Source organism: Xenia sp. Carnegie-2017, unplaced genomic scaffold, assembly GCF_021976095.1.
Source record: "Xenia sp. Carnegie-2017 unplaced genomic scaffold, XeniaSp_v1 HiC_scaffold_6, whole genome shotgun sequence".
Classification (NCBI taxonomy): domain Eukaryota; kingdom Metazoa; phylum Cnidaria; class Anthozoa; order Malacalcyonacea; family Xeniidae; genus Xenia; species Xenia sp. Carnegie-2017.
The window spans coordinates 14,573,826-14,591,261 of record NW_025813526.1 but is presented as its reverse complement, the minus strand read 5'-3'; the positions used below and the strand labels follow the sequence as shown (position 1 = coordinate 14,591,261).

The following is a 17,436-nucleotide window of genomic DNA, read 5'->3' as shown; positions in this document are numbered from 1 at the left end:
AATATCAACTCATCCCTTTTTAAAATAATCACAATGACAATTTATATCCTCAAGTTTTTAACATTTAACTGCCAGTTTTTAAAATTTGGTTCAAATCTTTCTTTTGATGACAAAGTCGTTGTCTAAAACGGGATTGCAAAGTTCAATAACAAAAACATCTCTATAATATTATTTAAAAAACAATTCTTCTAGATTTATTAACAATCCCAAAGTCATTCCATCCAGAAAAATGCACGCGGATCTACGACCTTAAAACAATTTTTTAAGAGTAGACTTCCATCAAGTTTTTGATCTTAATTTGCACCATATATCGAGCTCAGAAGACACAATTAGCGAAAATGAAAATGACTTGAGTATATTGCTTTTGGACACGATGTTTAAGCGAAAACGTCGGTTTAGCGGTTTATATTTTGACATCTAAATGTAAATAAGACTTTAGTTTCATATTTACCGCAAACTACGTGTTGTCCTGGCTCAAAAATAAAAAATGGCAGCCAAAAGGCAAACATCTTTGACATTACTTAAAATAAATTATGTTTTTTTCGTGTTCTCTATATTTAAACAAACTTAATGTTAGCATGTGAATGAGCTCTTTGTTTATTACGAACAGTTTTTTAGAGAAGAATTCAATCAGGTTTTTCACCATATGTTGAATCATATGACGAGCTTAGAAGACACAAGTAGCGAAAGTGAAAATGACTTGGAATTATTGCTCTTGGACAAAAACCAAAACGTCGACTGAGTTGATATAAATGTATTTCAAAGCGAGCAATGGTTTAGGTATGCAAGCAATTAAGCAAATAATATATTGATGACTAATGCTAAGAGACTAAAAGCAAGAAAATGGTAATTTCCTCAGTATTTTTTATTCCAGATTTCAAAAAAGAGACAAGGATGGAATTTGCCCTGTCTCAACGTACCAAAAATATACACTTGCTGCAGGGAACAATTGCCAATGGTGTCGTAGCTCTGATATTTATGTTGAGAAGGATAACTTATACAAGCAGATTTTGCAGACATTTAAATAGTTAGTTCTCCTTCAAATTTATCACAACGAATTTTAGTTTTACTATTTGATTGTCCTTCATTTTCTCAAAGCCCGGCTAGCTCAGTCGGTAGAGCATAAGAGTCTTAATCTCAGGGTCGTGGGTTCGAGCGCCACGTTGGGCGACACTTTATTCACGTTGTACGATTGATTACATAATATGCTCTCTCCAGCACATATATTTAAGCAATTCTAAGAAAACGTGACGTGATTTTTTTTAAACTTTCATTTGATGACGAAGTTGTCTTCAAAACGACTATTCAATTCATTCTTAAAAAATAACATATCTAAAATATAATATTACAGAGTTACAGATTAGCGTTCAGTTTTCAAACCTTATACCACAAGCCACAGTTATAGATTAGCGGTTTGAAGTTTGACAAGTAAATGTAAAAAATACTTTAGTTTAATGTTTACCGCAAACTACGTGTTGTCCTGGTATAAAAGTAAAAAATGGCGGCAAAAAAAGCAAACATCTTTGACATTACTTAAAATAAATTGTGGTTTTTAATAGTTCTCTATTTTTTTATTTAAACACACTTAATGTTAGCATATGAATAAGCTCTTTGTTTATTACGAACAGTTTTTTAGAGAAGACTTCAATCAGGTTTTTCACCTTATGTTGAATCATATGACGAGCTGAGAAGACACAAGTAACGAAAGTGAAAATGACTTGGAATTATTGCTTTTAGACACGATGTTGAAACCAAAACTTTGACTGAGTCCCCGTACAAATCTCCACGTCATAGACAAATTTTAATATGAACAATGGTTTAGGTATCTAAGCAATTAAGCAATCTGTAAATTGATGACTGTCGCAAAGAGGCTAAAACCAAGAAAAATGATAATGTCCTCGGTATTTTCTAATTCTATATATATATTTCCAGATTTATAAAACGAGACATGGAGAGACTTTTCTCTACAGTTCCACCACAGTTGGAGGCAACATAGGTCGTCTGTGTCGCCGGTCAAGTACGCTTGAAAGTGCAAATTTTGATTTTTCATGCTTTCGGCAATCGCCTAGTAAATGATGCAAGTTCACCTTGTCAGTTTGAATTCATATAGTGTACTTTGAACGAAAAAATAAATAAATTAAGCAAACAAAATAACCGCTGTTTCTCCACAGTCCACACAAGCGCAAAACCAATCTTTCCTTTTACACCAAGACTGTTAGAACCCCTTATCTCTTGTGTTTAGGGGTTGATCGTGACATACAAACAACATGTTCTTACTCTATAACATTGCGTGAAACGATAATCCTTCGTAAAAGTTCAGCAAAAATATATCGGTCTCTTTGAGCTTAAGCGCGACGTTTGACCGCCCCTGGTTAATTTCCATGTTCACCGTCAAAAATAAATTCAATAACTCGGTAAAACGATGTATATGTCGACAGTATTTGAAGTACTCGTGCTAATAAACTTAAGCACGACTAAACGAAAATATTCGGCGATTAAGCATGCGCGCGACGCCTAATATGTTATTAATAATTGTTTTTGTCGTTCTCGCCAAATCAGAGCACGACCAAATTAAGGCTGACTAAGCCCATTTTAAGGACTTTGAGGTTTTCTAGCCAATCAGCGCTTCGGAATATATATTTTGGTGGGGCGACTAAATTGATTACAGCGCGACTAAAAACGGCCGCGACTGCCGTTCTATGTGCTTTTAGGAAATAATTAAGGCAGATGTCGGGCAGAAACGTAATTTAGTGTAAGCGACTTAAAGGTTTTTTACAGAAATAGCTAGCTAATAAAAACTTGCCGAAATATTTGCATACAAGCACAATGATTGCAACTAATATTTTATTTTTATGTACAGTCTTGCTCAAAAAATGCCAAACTTAAGAAAAAACTAGAGCTTTAATACCATTATACCATTCAGGATACAGTGAAGTCAACATGTCGTACAAGCATGACATACATTCAATGCCATGAGTCAAAAACAAATTAGCTACAGTGAAAAGCTAAATTTACCGTTATATAGCTAGCTATGTTCTCTATGAAAATGTCCCTCAGTTTTAAAAGATGTGCAACTGCAAGAGGAATATATTATTCCTGCTTCACACAAAGGCACATTACAATGCCTTAGTTGCGAAATGTGTAACACAAAATAAATAAAGTCTATACCAGGGGTGGGCAACATACGGCCCGCGGGCCGGGGCCGGCCCCTGAAGGGATTTTGACAGGCCCACCGGCTGTTACCGACCATATTTTATTTCTATACAAATTAGTGAGTGTTAGTTTGGCTTAAACGGTCGTTTTGAACACGGTTTTTTAATTTTTCTCCTCAGGCGAGTGGCAAGTAAAAGTTAGTTGGTGTTTTCGCGTTATAGGATAATATCTTAAGGATAAGTGTCTTATGGTTACAACATCAATAGTTTTTCATTTAGATATTTTATTTAGAATTGTGATAAGGATATGTCTGATTAATATCAAAATAGGTAACACATGTGACCATTATTTTCTCACATGTGATCTGCGTGTGACACATATATTCAAATGTGAACTGTAAATGATTTGAATTTCATATATGTGAAATTATGTTGGAACACGCTGTTATATATTCTCAAATATAAATCACATATCAAAAGTAATCCACATATAAAAAGAACATGTGACTTTCCATTTCTTTTATTTAACCATGTGTGAGATAATTATCCAAATACAAAACATATGTAGTGACAACTAAATGACATATATTCAAAAAAACCTACTTGTGAAGCACATGCTGACCCTATGAGTTTTTTCCATTAGGAGTAACATTCTGAAATATTGTCCATGAAGCTTCAACCAAAGATAATTTTTGTAATCTGTTATGAAAAAGCATAAATTTCTTGCATATTTCTATAGTACCTTGCAATTTAACTTCAGAAAAACAACATCTGGTGACAAATTGTTTAAATTCTATAGTTAGAATTAAATAGTTAGGCAATGTTTTTTTTACAAACAAATCAACAATGTCTGTGAGGCAGTGTGGCCGAGTGGTCTAAGGCGCTGGTGTAAGGCACCAGTCATGTAAATGGCATGGGTTCGAATCCCATCACTGCCAAAAATCCTTTCAAAATGGACGTTTTTTAATCAGCTTTACAAAAATATCCAAAACTAACTTCTTTTTTGTCGTTTTTTATTCTTCATGTATTGTTTACAAAGTGTGTTTACATTTGAACGTAAATTTACGCGCTTTCGAACTTGGTCTATAACGGAAAATAATGGACAAACAAAAACGTTTCTGAGGCAATAGAAGCCCACCATTTTCCTGGAAGCAAATGGGGTTTTTTCACAAGTTTTTGGTAACTGTCAAATGGGCAGCGTGGCCGCGTGGTCTAAGGCTCTTGTTTTAAGCAACAGTCATGTAGGAAGCATGGGTTCGAATCCCATCGCTACTAACACGTCTTAAATTTAAGAGTTTATTTCGGAAATTTCAAAAAACCTTACGCATATGTGGAAATTTTACGTAAAATACAAAGGATGACAATTCTTAATTTTTGTACATTGATTTCATCATATTTTGATGAAATTTTGTGGTTTGTGAACTGCCATTACAAAATTAATAAGCAATATCAAAAGGTTTTACAAATTTAGGAAGTAATATAAAGTTTTCAATAAGGTTTTTCTAAATAAAAGAGTATGTAGTTAGAGATGGGTATTGTTTCCGCGTTCTTAAATGCACCATCTTAAGGATCCTTCTCTTAAGGTTACAGTACCAACAGTTTTCGAATTATGTATTTTATTTAAAAATGTGATCAAGATATGTCAGATTTATGTTCATAAAGAGGAAACAGGAAACCTGTAATTTCTCACAAGTGATCTGCATTTAAAACATACATTTATTTCACACATGTGACACAATGTGGGAACATGCGGGTTGTATTTTCTCATGTGTAATTCGCATGTAAACGATTAATCCTCTTATGAACTACATGTGAATTTCTATTTTACACATCGAATCATGTGTGAGATAAGTATCCATAATCAAAACACATGTAATAACACATAAATAGCCTCTGTCCACGTAAAACCCACCTGTGAAACACATGAGGTTTCTTTATGATTTTTTCATAGAAGTCATTCCAGACAATTTTCTATAATGCTGCAGTCAAAGTTGATTTTAGTCATTTTGTTAGTAAAAGCATAATCTGCTTGCAAAATTTTTTGCAGTACCTAGCATCCTACTTATCAAAACCATGAAAATCTAAAATGATAGTAAGTTAGTGTGGGCGAGTGGTCTAAGGCGCTGGTTATAGGCACCAGTCATATAATTGGCATGGGTTCGTATCCATGAACCTCAACCGATAACGACTTTTTTATTCAGATTTACAAAAATAACCCAAACTACTAAAATCCATGTCAAAATATAAGCTTTTTATTTAGGTTTGCAAAAATATTTAACTAACTTGTTTAGGTATGAAAATAAGCTTGAATGACAAAATCATGAGCAAAATAAACTCACCTTGTGTAGACGTATGTAGCAGTGATACAGTTTGCAAAATGGGTAGTTTTTCCGAAAAAAATAAGTGCAGGAAACAGTTGCTTACCAATGATTTGATCTGGTTATTGTAAAAAAGATCAGGTTTCAATTCAAAAAAGTTGCATTTTTTTTAATTGTCCATTGGAAACACGGACTTTTTAATTAATTTTTTTTTTGTTTTACATAGTACATTGCCTGTAAGCTTTTTGTTAGTTGTCCGTCAGAAAAATATAATTGTTAATTTTTTTGTTTTATATAGTGCCCGTAATTTGTCAAATGTTTTAGCTTTAATTTTACCATTAATATTCCAATTTTGCAATTTATTTTCTTATGAAAAACTAAATAAAAATGTAAATTGCACGTTTTTTGAACGTAACTTCTTTAAATTGCCATATTAATCATTAATCATTTTTTATAAAAAGCGTGTATTATAAATTTTGATGAACTTTTAAAATTATAAGAAGCATTTACAAAAAACAAGTTAATTTATTATTATGTCCTTATTAAACCAGCGCGAGGTTATTATAGAGAAATATCGAACAGAATTATTTTTGTACAAACCGAGAACATAGAGCAAAGAAAAAGCTTGTTTTTTTCCCGTCCTTTCTGTTTTGCATGGGTTGGCTTTCTCCTTTTAAACTATCCTCAATAAAAATAAGTCCTTTTACTTTGTATGGTCTAGTTAATTATACTTTTCTTCTAGTGTTTTACTTTCCACTCGCATTCATAAATGAGTTTTTTTGTTTTTTTTGGTCTTTTTTGTTTTCTTTACAAAGTATTTTTACATTTGACTGTACAATAACGCGTTGCTGACCGTGGTCCATTACGGAAAACTAATGGAGGGGCTAAAATATTTTCAAGGTAATAAAAGGGAGCGATTTTTCATGAAGTGACGCTCGCCAAATAATAAAAGACTTTTTTACATAATAAAAGAGGTTTTTTCGTTTTTTTCTATATATGCGAGTAGCGAGTAAAAGATCGATGTTGTTTCCAAATTCTTTAATGCACTATCTTAAGGATCAGTCTCTTATTGTTACAATACCAACAGTTCTCCAATGTTATATTTTATTTAAAATACGATCAGGATATGTAATATTTATATTAATATAGAGAATCGAACAAATGTGTTCTGTATTTTCTCACATGTGATCTGCGTGTAAAACATACACTCAGATGTTAACTGTACATGATTGAAATTTCGCACATGTGAAACTATGTAGAAACAGGTTTGTCATGCAGAAAATTAGAAAAAGGCGCATTATCGCGAGTCTAGAGTCTCAAATGATACTCACATCTATTATGCAAACATAGATCTACAAGCAAAATTTTATAACTATATAGTAAAATAAAATAAGACATGGATGTCTACAGTGACAATTAGCAATTGCAAACATCTCAATTGCGCGTTTGTTGATATCAGAGTGGCGAAAAGAGAGTTATTAAATAAACACCAATGTAACAGTGTTTGGGAGTCATAACTATATAAAATACCCTAAATCAATTTATAAATTTTATATAAAGAACTCTTACACCTAAAAACATGCACAATTTTTTATATTAAAAATATGAATTCAATTAGTTTTAATACTAAATTATTACAAAGCTGAACATATTATAATAATATCTAACTCCATTGCTGCAAATTTTGCCTTATCTACTTTACCTGTATAAAATTTATGAATTAGGGTCTTGTAGCAAGATATTTATGTTCCTGAATTGGTGACAAACGCCAGAAAATAAAATAAATTACTAAACAGCTTGTTTTTCAAAATAATATTTCAATTTTTCATTAATTTATGTTTAACACCATTTGAAATTTCATTAATTATCTACAGACTTAAACATTTTATCCATACATTTATATATATGTATGTATATAGCAATAAAATTAATTTCTTTTAAAAGTGAGAATGTCCTTTTTGTGGGCATATATTTCTTTCTCATGCTAGTTAAAGTCAAATTATTACACAGAAATTTTCCATATGAAAACGCATTACTATCGGAGGTCATCGTATTGCTATATTAATGGTGCGTGCCAAGAATCAAGCACATCATACAGTAAGACTTGTTCCTTTTTTGAATGTAAAGATTGATTTGTTGGTCAACGTTGTGAAAAGAAAGAATGTCTTGTCAAAATTATTTCGTTTGCTCAAATGACTGGTATAAATCATTTAGAAAAGAAAACAAAATTTGTCAAAGTCTCCTCTCAGTTAGATTCTGTGATTGCTTGGACATTGGTTATGCCGTATAAATTAAAATTCCCTTCTTACCATAGATACAAACCATACTATAAAAGATTCCCTCGAAATGAATCGTTCGAAACATGGGAAGATCACAAAGTCTCATTTCATGCAATGATCAGTATAAAAAATGATGGAAACATGTTCTGGCGTATCGCTTGCTCATACGTTGAGAAAGGCTGGAATGAAAGAGATTTGGCAATTGAAAACGATGAAAATGCACCAGTTTTGAAAGAATTTACTACAGTACCAGCTTGCCTAAATGTCAGTTATATCGATATCCAAGACTACAACTGTAAAGATTACATCATTCCATTTATTGAAAATAACCAATATATTTTTATACAGACAATAGCCATGGCTTATATGGAGAGAATCTAATGAATTTCAATCATCTGGTTATAACAATGACGGGTTTTATGGAGTAGAAGATAATTTTGGACATTATGTATAAAACAGAATGTGATTGTGATCTAAATGTTATAACAGAAAACATCGTTGCTCATCGTCAGGAAATGCAACAACACAACTATGGTTTGATTAACGTTTTTAGTTCAATTAACAAAAAAGAAACCCAGTATCCCTGTTAAAGCTAATTTAACATAAATTGTATATTGATTGTTTGTCGTTAGAAATTTAAGTAAAATTTTTCCTTAACAAGACAACTTAATCAGAGACGACTCTTTTGTTTAATCAGCACACAAGTATTTGAACCTATCTTTCACCTCTTTGTCATGTTAAACAAAAGAAAAACTATTAACAAAGAAGTCGGAATGTAACGCAAATTTATTCATTAAAGTTATTCATCAAAAATTGTTTGTCTTAAATTTTAATGGCCATAGTTGATGCGAGCACCTCAAAATTACGGATTTTGATGTCATGTGTATGAAGATTACAAAAATCAGACCAGCTTTTCTGTTGGATTGTTACATATTTAAGAAGTCACGCATTTCTCATTATATTGTTACGTTAAGGTACCTAAGTTTCAACGTTGCACGTCTTTCATTAATTGCACCTAGTACTATAAATAGAACAAAACTCACAAATGTGTAAGCGTTCAGTACTAAATAAATATACGTTGCTAAGACTTATTAGAACCTAGCCTGTTTCCTCTGCATCCGACGAAAGGACATTTAGTTGTTTAAAACGTGTCAAACCTATATGCGTAGCACATCGAAAGAGAATCGATTGTCCAACCTTGCATGCATCACCAATAAAAGGGAACATGTCTTTTCTTTTGCACCGAGGGAACTTAAAAAGTTATCTTTAAATGCAAGGACCTGAAAAGAACTTTTTAACCCATAAGTGACAATTTCATTATCTAACAAAGTTTTCACAGGGAGTTTTTTGTTACAACTGCCTCTGCCTTGTTTTTTTTTCAATTCTTCTAAATTTCCGACTCATCGGTTAATACAAGATGGTGTTTAAAAAACGAAGAATAAATAAAAAACGTAAGTTTGGAGTTTTAGCCAGTTACGAAATTTTGTGATCCATGCTGTATAATGTTTAGCATTTCCACTGAACTAAGCCACTTAATTGTTCGACTGTCTATTTTCAATATCCTAGGCATATAACCTGTAAACTTTTAATGGAACTGTTGCGTTATTTGAAAAAAGAAATTTGCATTTAGATAAGTGCCTTTTAAACCCATAAAGCCCGCCGCACACTGGTAAACTTGCCACGCGTACTTGTTACTTGTGACAAGTGTGATCGACAAAATTTCCTAATGTGAGAGGACGTTTTGAACAACATTTGTCATTCGTGACAGATGAGCCAAATATCAAACGCGTTTGATATCACACTTAACAAGTACGCGCGGCAAGTTTACCAGTGTGCGGTGGGCTTAAAGGACAATTGTATTATCGAACAAAGTTTTTACCGAAAGTTTTCAGTTACAACTGCCTCTGCTTTGTTTTTTTTCAATTCTTCCCAAATTTCTAACTCTTTGGTTGATATAAGATACTAAAAAAAACAAAAATAATTGAAAATCTTCCCAGAATCTATTTCATCTGCCCTTTCGTTTCCATAAACGCTGTAATTTTGTGCTCCATGCTGTGTAATCTTCAGCATTTCCACTGAAACTAAGCCACTTAATTTTATTTGACTGTCCATCTTCAATGTCCTGTGCCCATAGCCTGTTAACTTTCAATGAAGCAGCTGCGTTAATGGAAAAAAGAAATTTGCTTTAAATAAGAGACAATAAGTGGCAGACTCACAAATAACTAGTGATTGTTAGAAGAATGATTTTGGTAGAGTGCTAATTAACTAATGTTGCTTAAGCCCGCCGCACACTGGTGAACTTGCCGCGCGTACTTGTTATTTGTGACAAGTTTATTTAACGCGTTTCATATTTGACTCATCTGTCACGAATGACAAATGTTGTTCAAAACTTCCGCGCACACTAGGAAATTTTGTCGGTCACACTTGTCACGAATAACAAGTACGTGCGGCAAGTTCACAAGTGTGCGGCGGGCTTAAAATCACACCTGTCACCAATGACAAATACGCGCGGCAAGTTCACCAGTGTGCGGCGGGCTTTATATCCTTATGCATCAATCATAAATATGTATGCCTTGAATATACAAATATATCGATTTATCAACTATTTCAAGTTTTCTTATCGCTGATATATGATTATCGTCTTATTATTTTGTATGGTGCTACTGACTTTGAAATAAAATTATTAATATTTGATGACGTTTAAACTGACGTTTTGCTTATATTTGTTATATTTTCATACATTTTAGTAAATGGTACATTTTCATACTGAAGCACGTTCAAAAGACTAAGATGAAGATAGAACAATCCTTAACAGATCATATAGTTGTCGGTGATCTCTCTGCACATACAGCGTAAACTTTGAGTGTTAATATTTGATAAAGGCAATACAGTTATCTGCGTCAGAGAAAATTAATTTTAAATAGATCAATATCACTCTACATATTAATACATTTATTCTTTGATACAATCTTTGCTATAAAGACATTTGCTACATAATATCCTTCAATAAAGCTTATGCATAATCATCCACAAAAGTTCTAAAATAATGTCTCATAAACGAAATAAAACTTATCAACAATAACACACGTATGTTTCACTTTTTCATTTCCGCTTTTGAGTGGTAACTTGCGACACGTATTTTTTAATAAAAGGCCATTAGCAAAATTTAAGACATTCCCAATTCGCAGGTGGAAAGAAAAGTTTGTTTACATAAGCGCACTGATGCTTATAAAAATGGCAGTGAGGACATGAAACAAATGGAAAGTAAGAGAAGACGGAGACAACATATCAAGACGGCATTGCATATGATATCAAACGTACAAAGGTAATATCAATTACACAAATATATTTTTCACAGCCCAATATTGCACTAGTATGTGTAAAATTGCTGATTGATTTTAGAAAATATTTAGTGCATGATTCATCTGTAAATTGTGAAATTTTTTTCTCATATTTCTGCGAAACCACTATCAAACCACCTACAAATGCGTTAATTTTGTTTGTCACTGTGTTACTATCTGTTTTTTTTAATAGTTGTTTCATCTCCAGCAAATTTAATTAGTATTACCGACGTGATTGTCAGTTAAAATGTCTCTCATTTTTCAATTCTATAACATATTAGGGAGTCTTTTAATTTGAAGTTTTCATAAAAGGGTTAATAAGCAATTATTGGATGAAGATAACAATGACTTCGGTCTAGAATTATTCAGATCGAAGTCATTGTTATCTTTCGAAGCGAAACTGAGGCGGATAACATTGTCCGAAGTCTGAATAATTCTTGATATAATGCGAAAAACGAATTCAATAGTTTTTTTTATTCATTGAAGTATTATGAAAACATATCAATACAAAACATTTTTCAAACCTTCGCTAATTTGTTTTTGTCAGACGCGTTTATTCAAATTCATCTTGTTTAAAGTGGTTTTAAATGTGTTCAAAGCCAGCTTAACCGCTTTTTCTATTTAATTAAATAACCCTTTTAACTTTGGAAGCTACAAGCAGCGGGCTGTCCAAATTACCCACTTTAATCTCACAAGTAAAGTGGCACACAAAGTCATCCTTATAAAATGCTTAAAGCAATTTGAAAAGACGCAGTATGTTCCCAATTTTTTTGCGTTTTTTTTGTTACATAATCAACCCAAGCATTTTTACGTTTACTATCTTCTGGTCTGTGTCATTTGCCTATGGGATTCAACCGATAGCAAAGTCTTTCTTCGAATTTATTGTGTTTTTACATGTAAACGCGACACATCTGTGTGGCACCTTATCAAAAAAAATTTTTAGCAAACGTTTAAAAAATTTTTACCTTTGGGTTGCTATAATAAAAACGTTATCGACCATAACAAATGCCTTCCCGATGTGACTTCACGCAAGCCATTTTCTTCGTTAATCACCAGTCTTTTTATACTCACGGTCCATAGGAAGTTATGTTTAAAACCCGCAAATTTAAGAGGCTCACTCTCCATCAACATAAAATTTTTCATTTATAAAATATGTTGCAAATTTTTGTAAAATCGTATAAACTACTATAATATTGTCTGCTTGAAAACATGTCATGGATAATTTTGTTGTATTGCAAATTTTTTATTGTCTTTAAAAAATCAACATAATATGTTTGCCAAAATTTAGTGAATTTTCCAATATTGTAAAATGCAGCACACATGCTCATCGTATGACAACAAGAAGTGGCCAATTCTGACATTACTTTATATTTATATTGATATCTCGCTGTCACAATGGTCTATTTTGATGCTTCGTACCTGACTCGATAAAGAAATTACACATCTGACAGCTATCTACTGCTTTTGGCGCAATGATGCTGTAATTTTAATAGATGTTTTAATATAATATAGCAATTTAGCAGTACTGGATAGCTAATGTAGATGTTTGTTATGCTCGACCTGTGGGCTCCCTGTGGTATTACCCACTTGCGACACCGAATAAAAAGCCCTGGCAAGTTTAAAACTCCGTATACCCTTGGCGTACCAGGAATAATTACGCTTCACTTTTGACACCTATGGAAGCTATACCCAGTCAGATCAGTTTCTAGTCAACAGGTCTGTTGCGGGAACCCTATGAATTTTAATAAGCGTGAATTTCGCACTTACCATGAATTTTTTCGCTTAATATGAATATTTGCATTCTAGCAGTTTTGTCCGCTTGAGAGCCTCATAAGTGACTAAAACTAGTCTGTATACCTAATGGCATGGTTTTGAGTGCAATTTGGGAAAAACATGCTCGAGTAAGTTTTACAAAGACTATTAATATTTTCAAAGAAATATGACTGCTTATTTAAGGGATTTTTAACTTCAGCGCAGGTACATTTCAAGCGGCAAGTTATCGGCCGGCACGTATTTTTTCAATTCGCCCAATATTATTTTTTACAACACCTCAGCTTCCACACACACAGCTGGAACAAGATATCTATTTTTAGCAGTGTTTATATTTTCGTCCAGAAACGTCTTACAAACGATAAACGTAAAAAGAAAATATACTTAAAGCCATTAAGATTGCTTTGTTTACAATAAAGAAACGCTCCCGCATTTGAAATGTTTTATTTTGATGGGCTCTTAGATCATTGGTTGTTTGAAAAACCCGTAATGAGCGTATTTTTTTAATATAATTTCCATTCGTTTTTTCACCGGTGTTTTCATATCTTAGCACTAGTATTTAATGTAAAGTGCATTGCTCTTAACCAATCAGAATTGAAATTTTTTTCATGTAAATTTTTAATCCGAAAACGTTAATCATAATACCATGAACATTGTTTGTAAGTCTTTGCAGAAATAAAAAACATGGTTTATTTGTAACTTTTTGCTGTGTTAGTAAATTGATATGCTGTTAAAAAGTATGAAGTTGAAAAAAATAATCAATATTTGTTTTCGGTTAATAAATCTACAAGCAAGCATAACATAAGTAGCTCATGATTATTTCATTAAAAAACTTTCTTGCACGTTTTTAAAAACATTTAAAAATATAAATGAATATCGTTGATGACATGTCAAAAATCGGAATCAGTCTTTAATTTCATAATAATTGAGCATTTATGAACTTTTTATTTCTAGGTTGAAATTTATGTAACAATGCATTATTGGATTGCTGTACTCCAACTATTTTGCGTTCTTCCCTTTATTTCTACTAACTACCAAGTGGAAATAAAAAATAGTCTAGGAAGGCTGTCATCTCACTTCATTTTAAGAAATATCAGTACTTCCAGCATTCATCAGTGTCTGCACAACTGTTTCGAAGAAAGTTCCTGTTTATCTTTTCAAATTTGTGGTACAGTCTGTCAACTTCTTTCCACTAACGCAAATGAAAGATCTTTAGAAGAAGAGGATCAATGTATTCATTTTACCATGAACATTTCTAGTATCAAGGTGAGTTTTTGAGGTAAAAATATTGTTACGTCTGGCATTTTGAAAATAACAAATCGACGTTATTCAGCTATTTCTCTAATAATATTTCCATTATGGTAAAAAATGAAATCACTCTAAGTATTTGTCTTCATATTTTTATTTAAGTTAAGGGAGTGATAATGAAAAAACGTTTCTTTTCAAACTTTCAAGGCATTTGCAATGATTTTGGATGCTTAAACTTGCGCATCTTACTCTGCCAAATATCCCAAAATTTTGTTAGCTTGTAAAATATTTTTCAATTTTTTAGCTTTATTTGTTAAAAATTCTTGTTAATAATGTTATTTATTTGCATGCCTAAATTAATTTAAATGTTCATTCGGAAACACAAATATACACTTTAGAAAAAAATATTTCCAACTTTTGTTCCACAAGTCCTTACAAATCTTGCAAGCCTTAATTGACGAATTTAGCGTTGCTATTTATTTAATTTTTTGTCATATTAATAGGACCGTCGCTAGGACGTTGATTGGGTTTAGTGCATTTATATTACTTTAGGAAGTTGTACTGGATTGATTTCATTTGCAATCCACTAGGCTTTCTAAAAAACAAGAGGCATTATTAAACATATGAAGAAACACCTCCCCGATTAGTGATCTAGCCATGGCCCTGATATGTATATAAATCTTGCGAACAAAAATATTGCTTAACAAAATATTGATATTAGGATAAACAAACGTTGACGAAAAACACCGTTTTTTGCGTTCGTTGCTTTCTTAAAAAACTATCTTTAAACTTTTACTTTTACTTCGTAATGTTAAATGTCTCAAGAGAAAATTTCACATGTGAAACAAGTTCATATGTGAAATTTAAACACGTTTTATGTGAAATGAGTTCATATATGATTTGTTTGACTAACAAATATATTTCACATATGAACATAATTTACATATGAACACATTCCCATATGTATACACTTTACATGTGAAAAATTTCACAAATGCTAATAGCTATAGAAGTATACATGTAATTAAATGTTACACTGTTTCCCCAAACATTCTTAGTGGGCAGATGATATTCCAGATGTTATTCATGCAAAGTACTACAACTAACTTCTATTGCATTGAGGTTGACTGTTGAATGAATAAGAAAATGTTTGTCAGTGAGTTAAAACAAAAATCGTGCGTTTGCATTATGGAAAAAGCAAATTCAAACCTAAAATAACATTAATAACTGAGCTAGAAAAAAATCATTTGTTTCTTTCAAATTTGACGAGTGTAAAGTTGATGAACTTTTGTCTTGTACGTAGCAAAGCCTTTATCTTTCTGAATTAGAGGAAAGACGCCAGAAAATCTAATAAATGTCTAAGCAACAAATGTCTCAATGCAAAATTCACATATTTCATCAATATGTTTTTAACACCTTGAATTTATGACGGAATGCTAGTCTTTTTTGAAAATCTGCATTTTGTTATTTACGTTGAAATTTCAAATCATCTACAAAGTTAAACAATTGATTTATACATTTTAGTGATAAAATGTGGCAGTTAAATAGCCAAGACAATGTACTCCAAAGTAAATACACATCACCATACCTAAAAACGTAGTTGTTAACGAGGATTTTTAAAAATTTTATTATGATTTTCAATCGCAATTAACCAGCAACAATAAAATTTAATGTAAAAGTACATTTTTCAGGTATTTCCCTTATTAGATTTTTTTGTTTGATGTTTTTATCCAAAACACAAAAATTAATTACTTCTTAAAGTAAGATTGTCGTTTTAATTTTTTGTTTCTCTTGCTAGTTCAAGTCAAAATATTGTACAGAAAGCTTCCAGTTTCCATCGTATTGCTTTAATAATGGTACGTGTCAAAAATCAGCCGCTCCGTACACTGAGACATGTAACTTTTGTGAATGTAAAGAAGGATTTGTTGGTAAACGGTGTGAAAAGAAAGCAATATCTTGTCAAAATTTTCATGGCCAGTCTGATGGCTGGTATACAATATATACAAATAAAAATAAAATGGCCAAAGTTTATTGTCAGTTTGATTCCGTGAATGTTTGGACATTGGTTATGTCCTATAGCTTTAAACTACGTTCTCAATATAGATATCAACCATATTATAAAAATTTTTCTCGTAACGAAATGAGTGAAACATGGGAAGATCACAGACTTTCTTTCAACGCAATGATGAGTATAAAAGAAGAAGGAAACACGTTATGGCGTATCACGTGCTCATATGGTGACAAAGACTGGAATAAAACAGATTTGGTTGTTGCAACCCATGAAAATGCACCAATTTTGAAACTGAAAAATTACGGTGTCGTTTGCCTAAATGTCAGTTTTATCGATATCAAAGGCCACAACTGTACAAATTGCAGCATTCCTTTTTGGCAAAATGACAAACTTATTTTTCATACAGACAATACCCATGCCTCAATTAAGTGCAATCTGAAGAATTTCCAATCATCAGTCTGTAGCGATATAGGAGAAGATAATTTTGGATATTATAATTGCTATGACACTGCACATCGTTGTGCATCATCAGATAATGCCACAACACAATTATGGTTTGGTCAACGCCTAAATTCGAACTGATAAGTACTATGTACGACTTTTAAGTGAAGCCAATTGATAAAAAAAAATTAATTGGACGTTGTTGATATAAAAATTTCAAGTAAATACAGCTACTTATAGAAGAGACGGGCATTATTTAAAATATTTAGTCAATCGTATTATTAGTGAAGAGAATTCTACTTTGCTAGTTTAAGTTTACTGTAAACATAATTATTTAATAAATAATAGGGAAGAACTGACGAATTTTGAAAAAATTAAAATAAAAGATGGAACAGCTACTTTGCTTTTTAAGTCAAACATAAATATTTTGTTTGACCCTTAAGTTTCTTTAAATAAATTGATTGATAAATTTTGTGTTTTTTGTTTTTTTTCTTTAGCGAATCGTACCTGTAAAAAAGCATGTGTTAATAGTTTCGAAAAATTTTTGACATCATAAGTTAGACTTTTTCACAGAGGATGATAACCATAGATCTTTATAGTTGCACTCAAAGAATCGCACACAATAAAGATTATACAGAAGGGTCTCTTGTGTTGAAACTTTAGATGTTTTTGGCCTGACACAGATTGTGCTGCGCACAACGGTTGAAAATATTTGTGGAGCATGTCGTTAGAGTCGTTACCTCTTCCAAACTTATAGAATAGTACAAAGTCAATTCTTAAGACAAAATATTCTAGAATTCAATATTCAAAAATGACGTCATGTAAATTTAAAGGTTAGAAACAAGTGACAAATCCTAATTAAACGGCTGGAATAAT

General features: G+C 32.0%; 1 protein-coding gene and 2 non-coding genes across 4 annotated transcripts; all 3 read left to right on the top strand.

Annotated features, from left to right (window-relative positions):
- The first annotated feature begins 1,097 nt into the window (after window positions 1-1,097).
- Window positions 1,098-1,170, top strand: Trnak-cuu. The gene has a single exon. It is a non-coding gene; the product is annotated as a tRNA-Lys (tRNA).
- A 2,838-nt stretch (window positions 1,171-4,008) lies between these two features.
- Trnal-aag lies at window positions 4,009-4,090 on the top strand. Its single transcript has one exon. It is a non-coding gene; the product is annotated as a tRNA-Leu (tRNA).
- A 6,868-nt stretch (window positions 4,091-10,958) lies between these two features.
- Window positions 10,959-17,029, top strand: LOC124458384. 2 transcript variants are annotated; one of them, XM_047008410.1, is made up of 3 exons: window positions 10,959-11,074; window positions 14,035-14,126; window positions 15,907-17,029. In XM_047008410.1, the coding sequence occupies exons 2-3, from the start codon at window positions 14,106-14,108 to the stop codon at window positions 16,699-16,701; spliced, it is 816 nt and encodes a 271-aa protein (XP_046864366.1). In that variant the 5' UTR covers window positions 10,959-11,074; window positions 14,035-14,105; the 3' UTR covers window positions 16,702-17,029. The 2 variants fall into 2 exon arrangements, with proteins under 2 accessions (XP_046864366.1, XP_046864365.1); XM_047008409.1 differs by having other exon boundaries at window positions 13,815-14,126.
- Window positions 17,030-17,436: the final 407 nt, after the last annotated feature.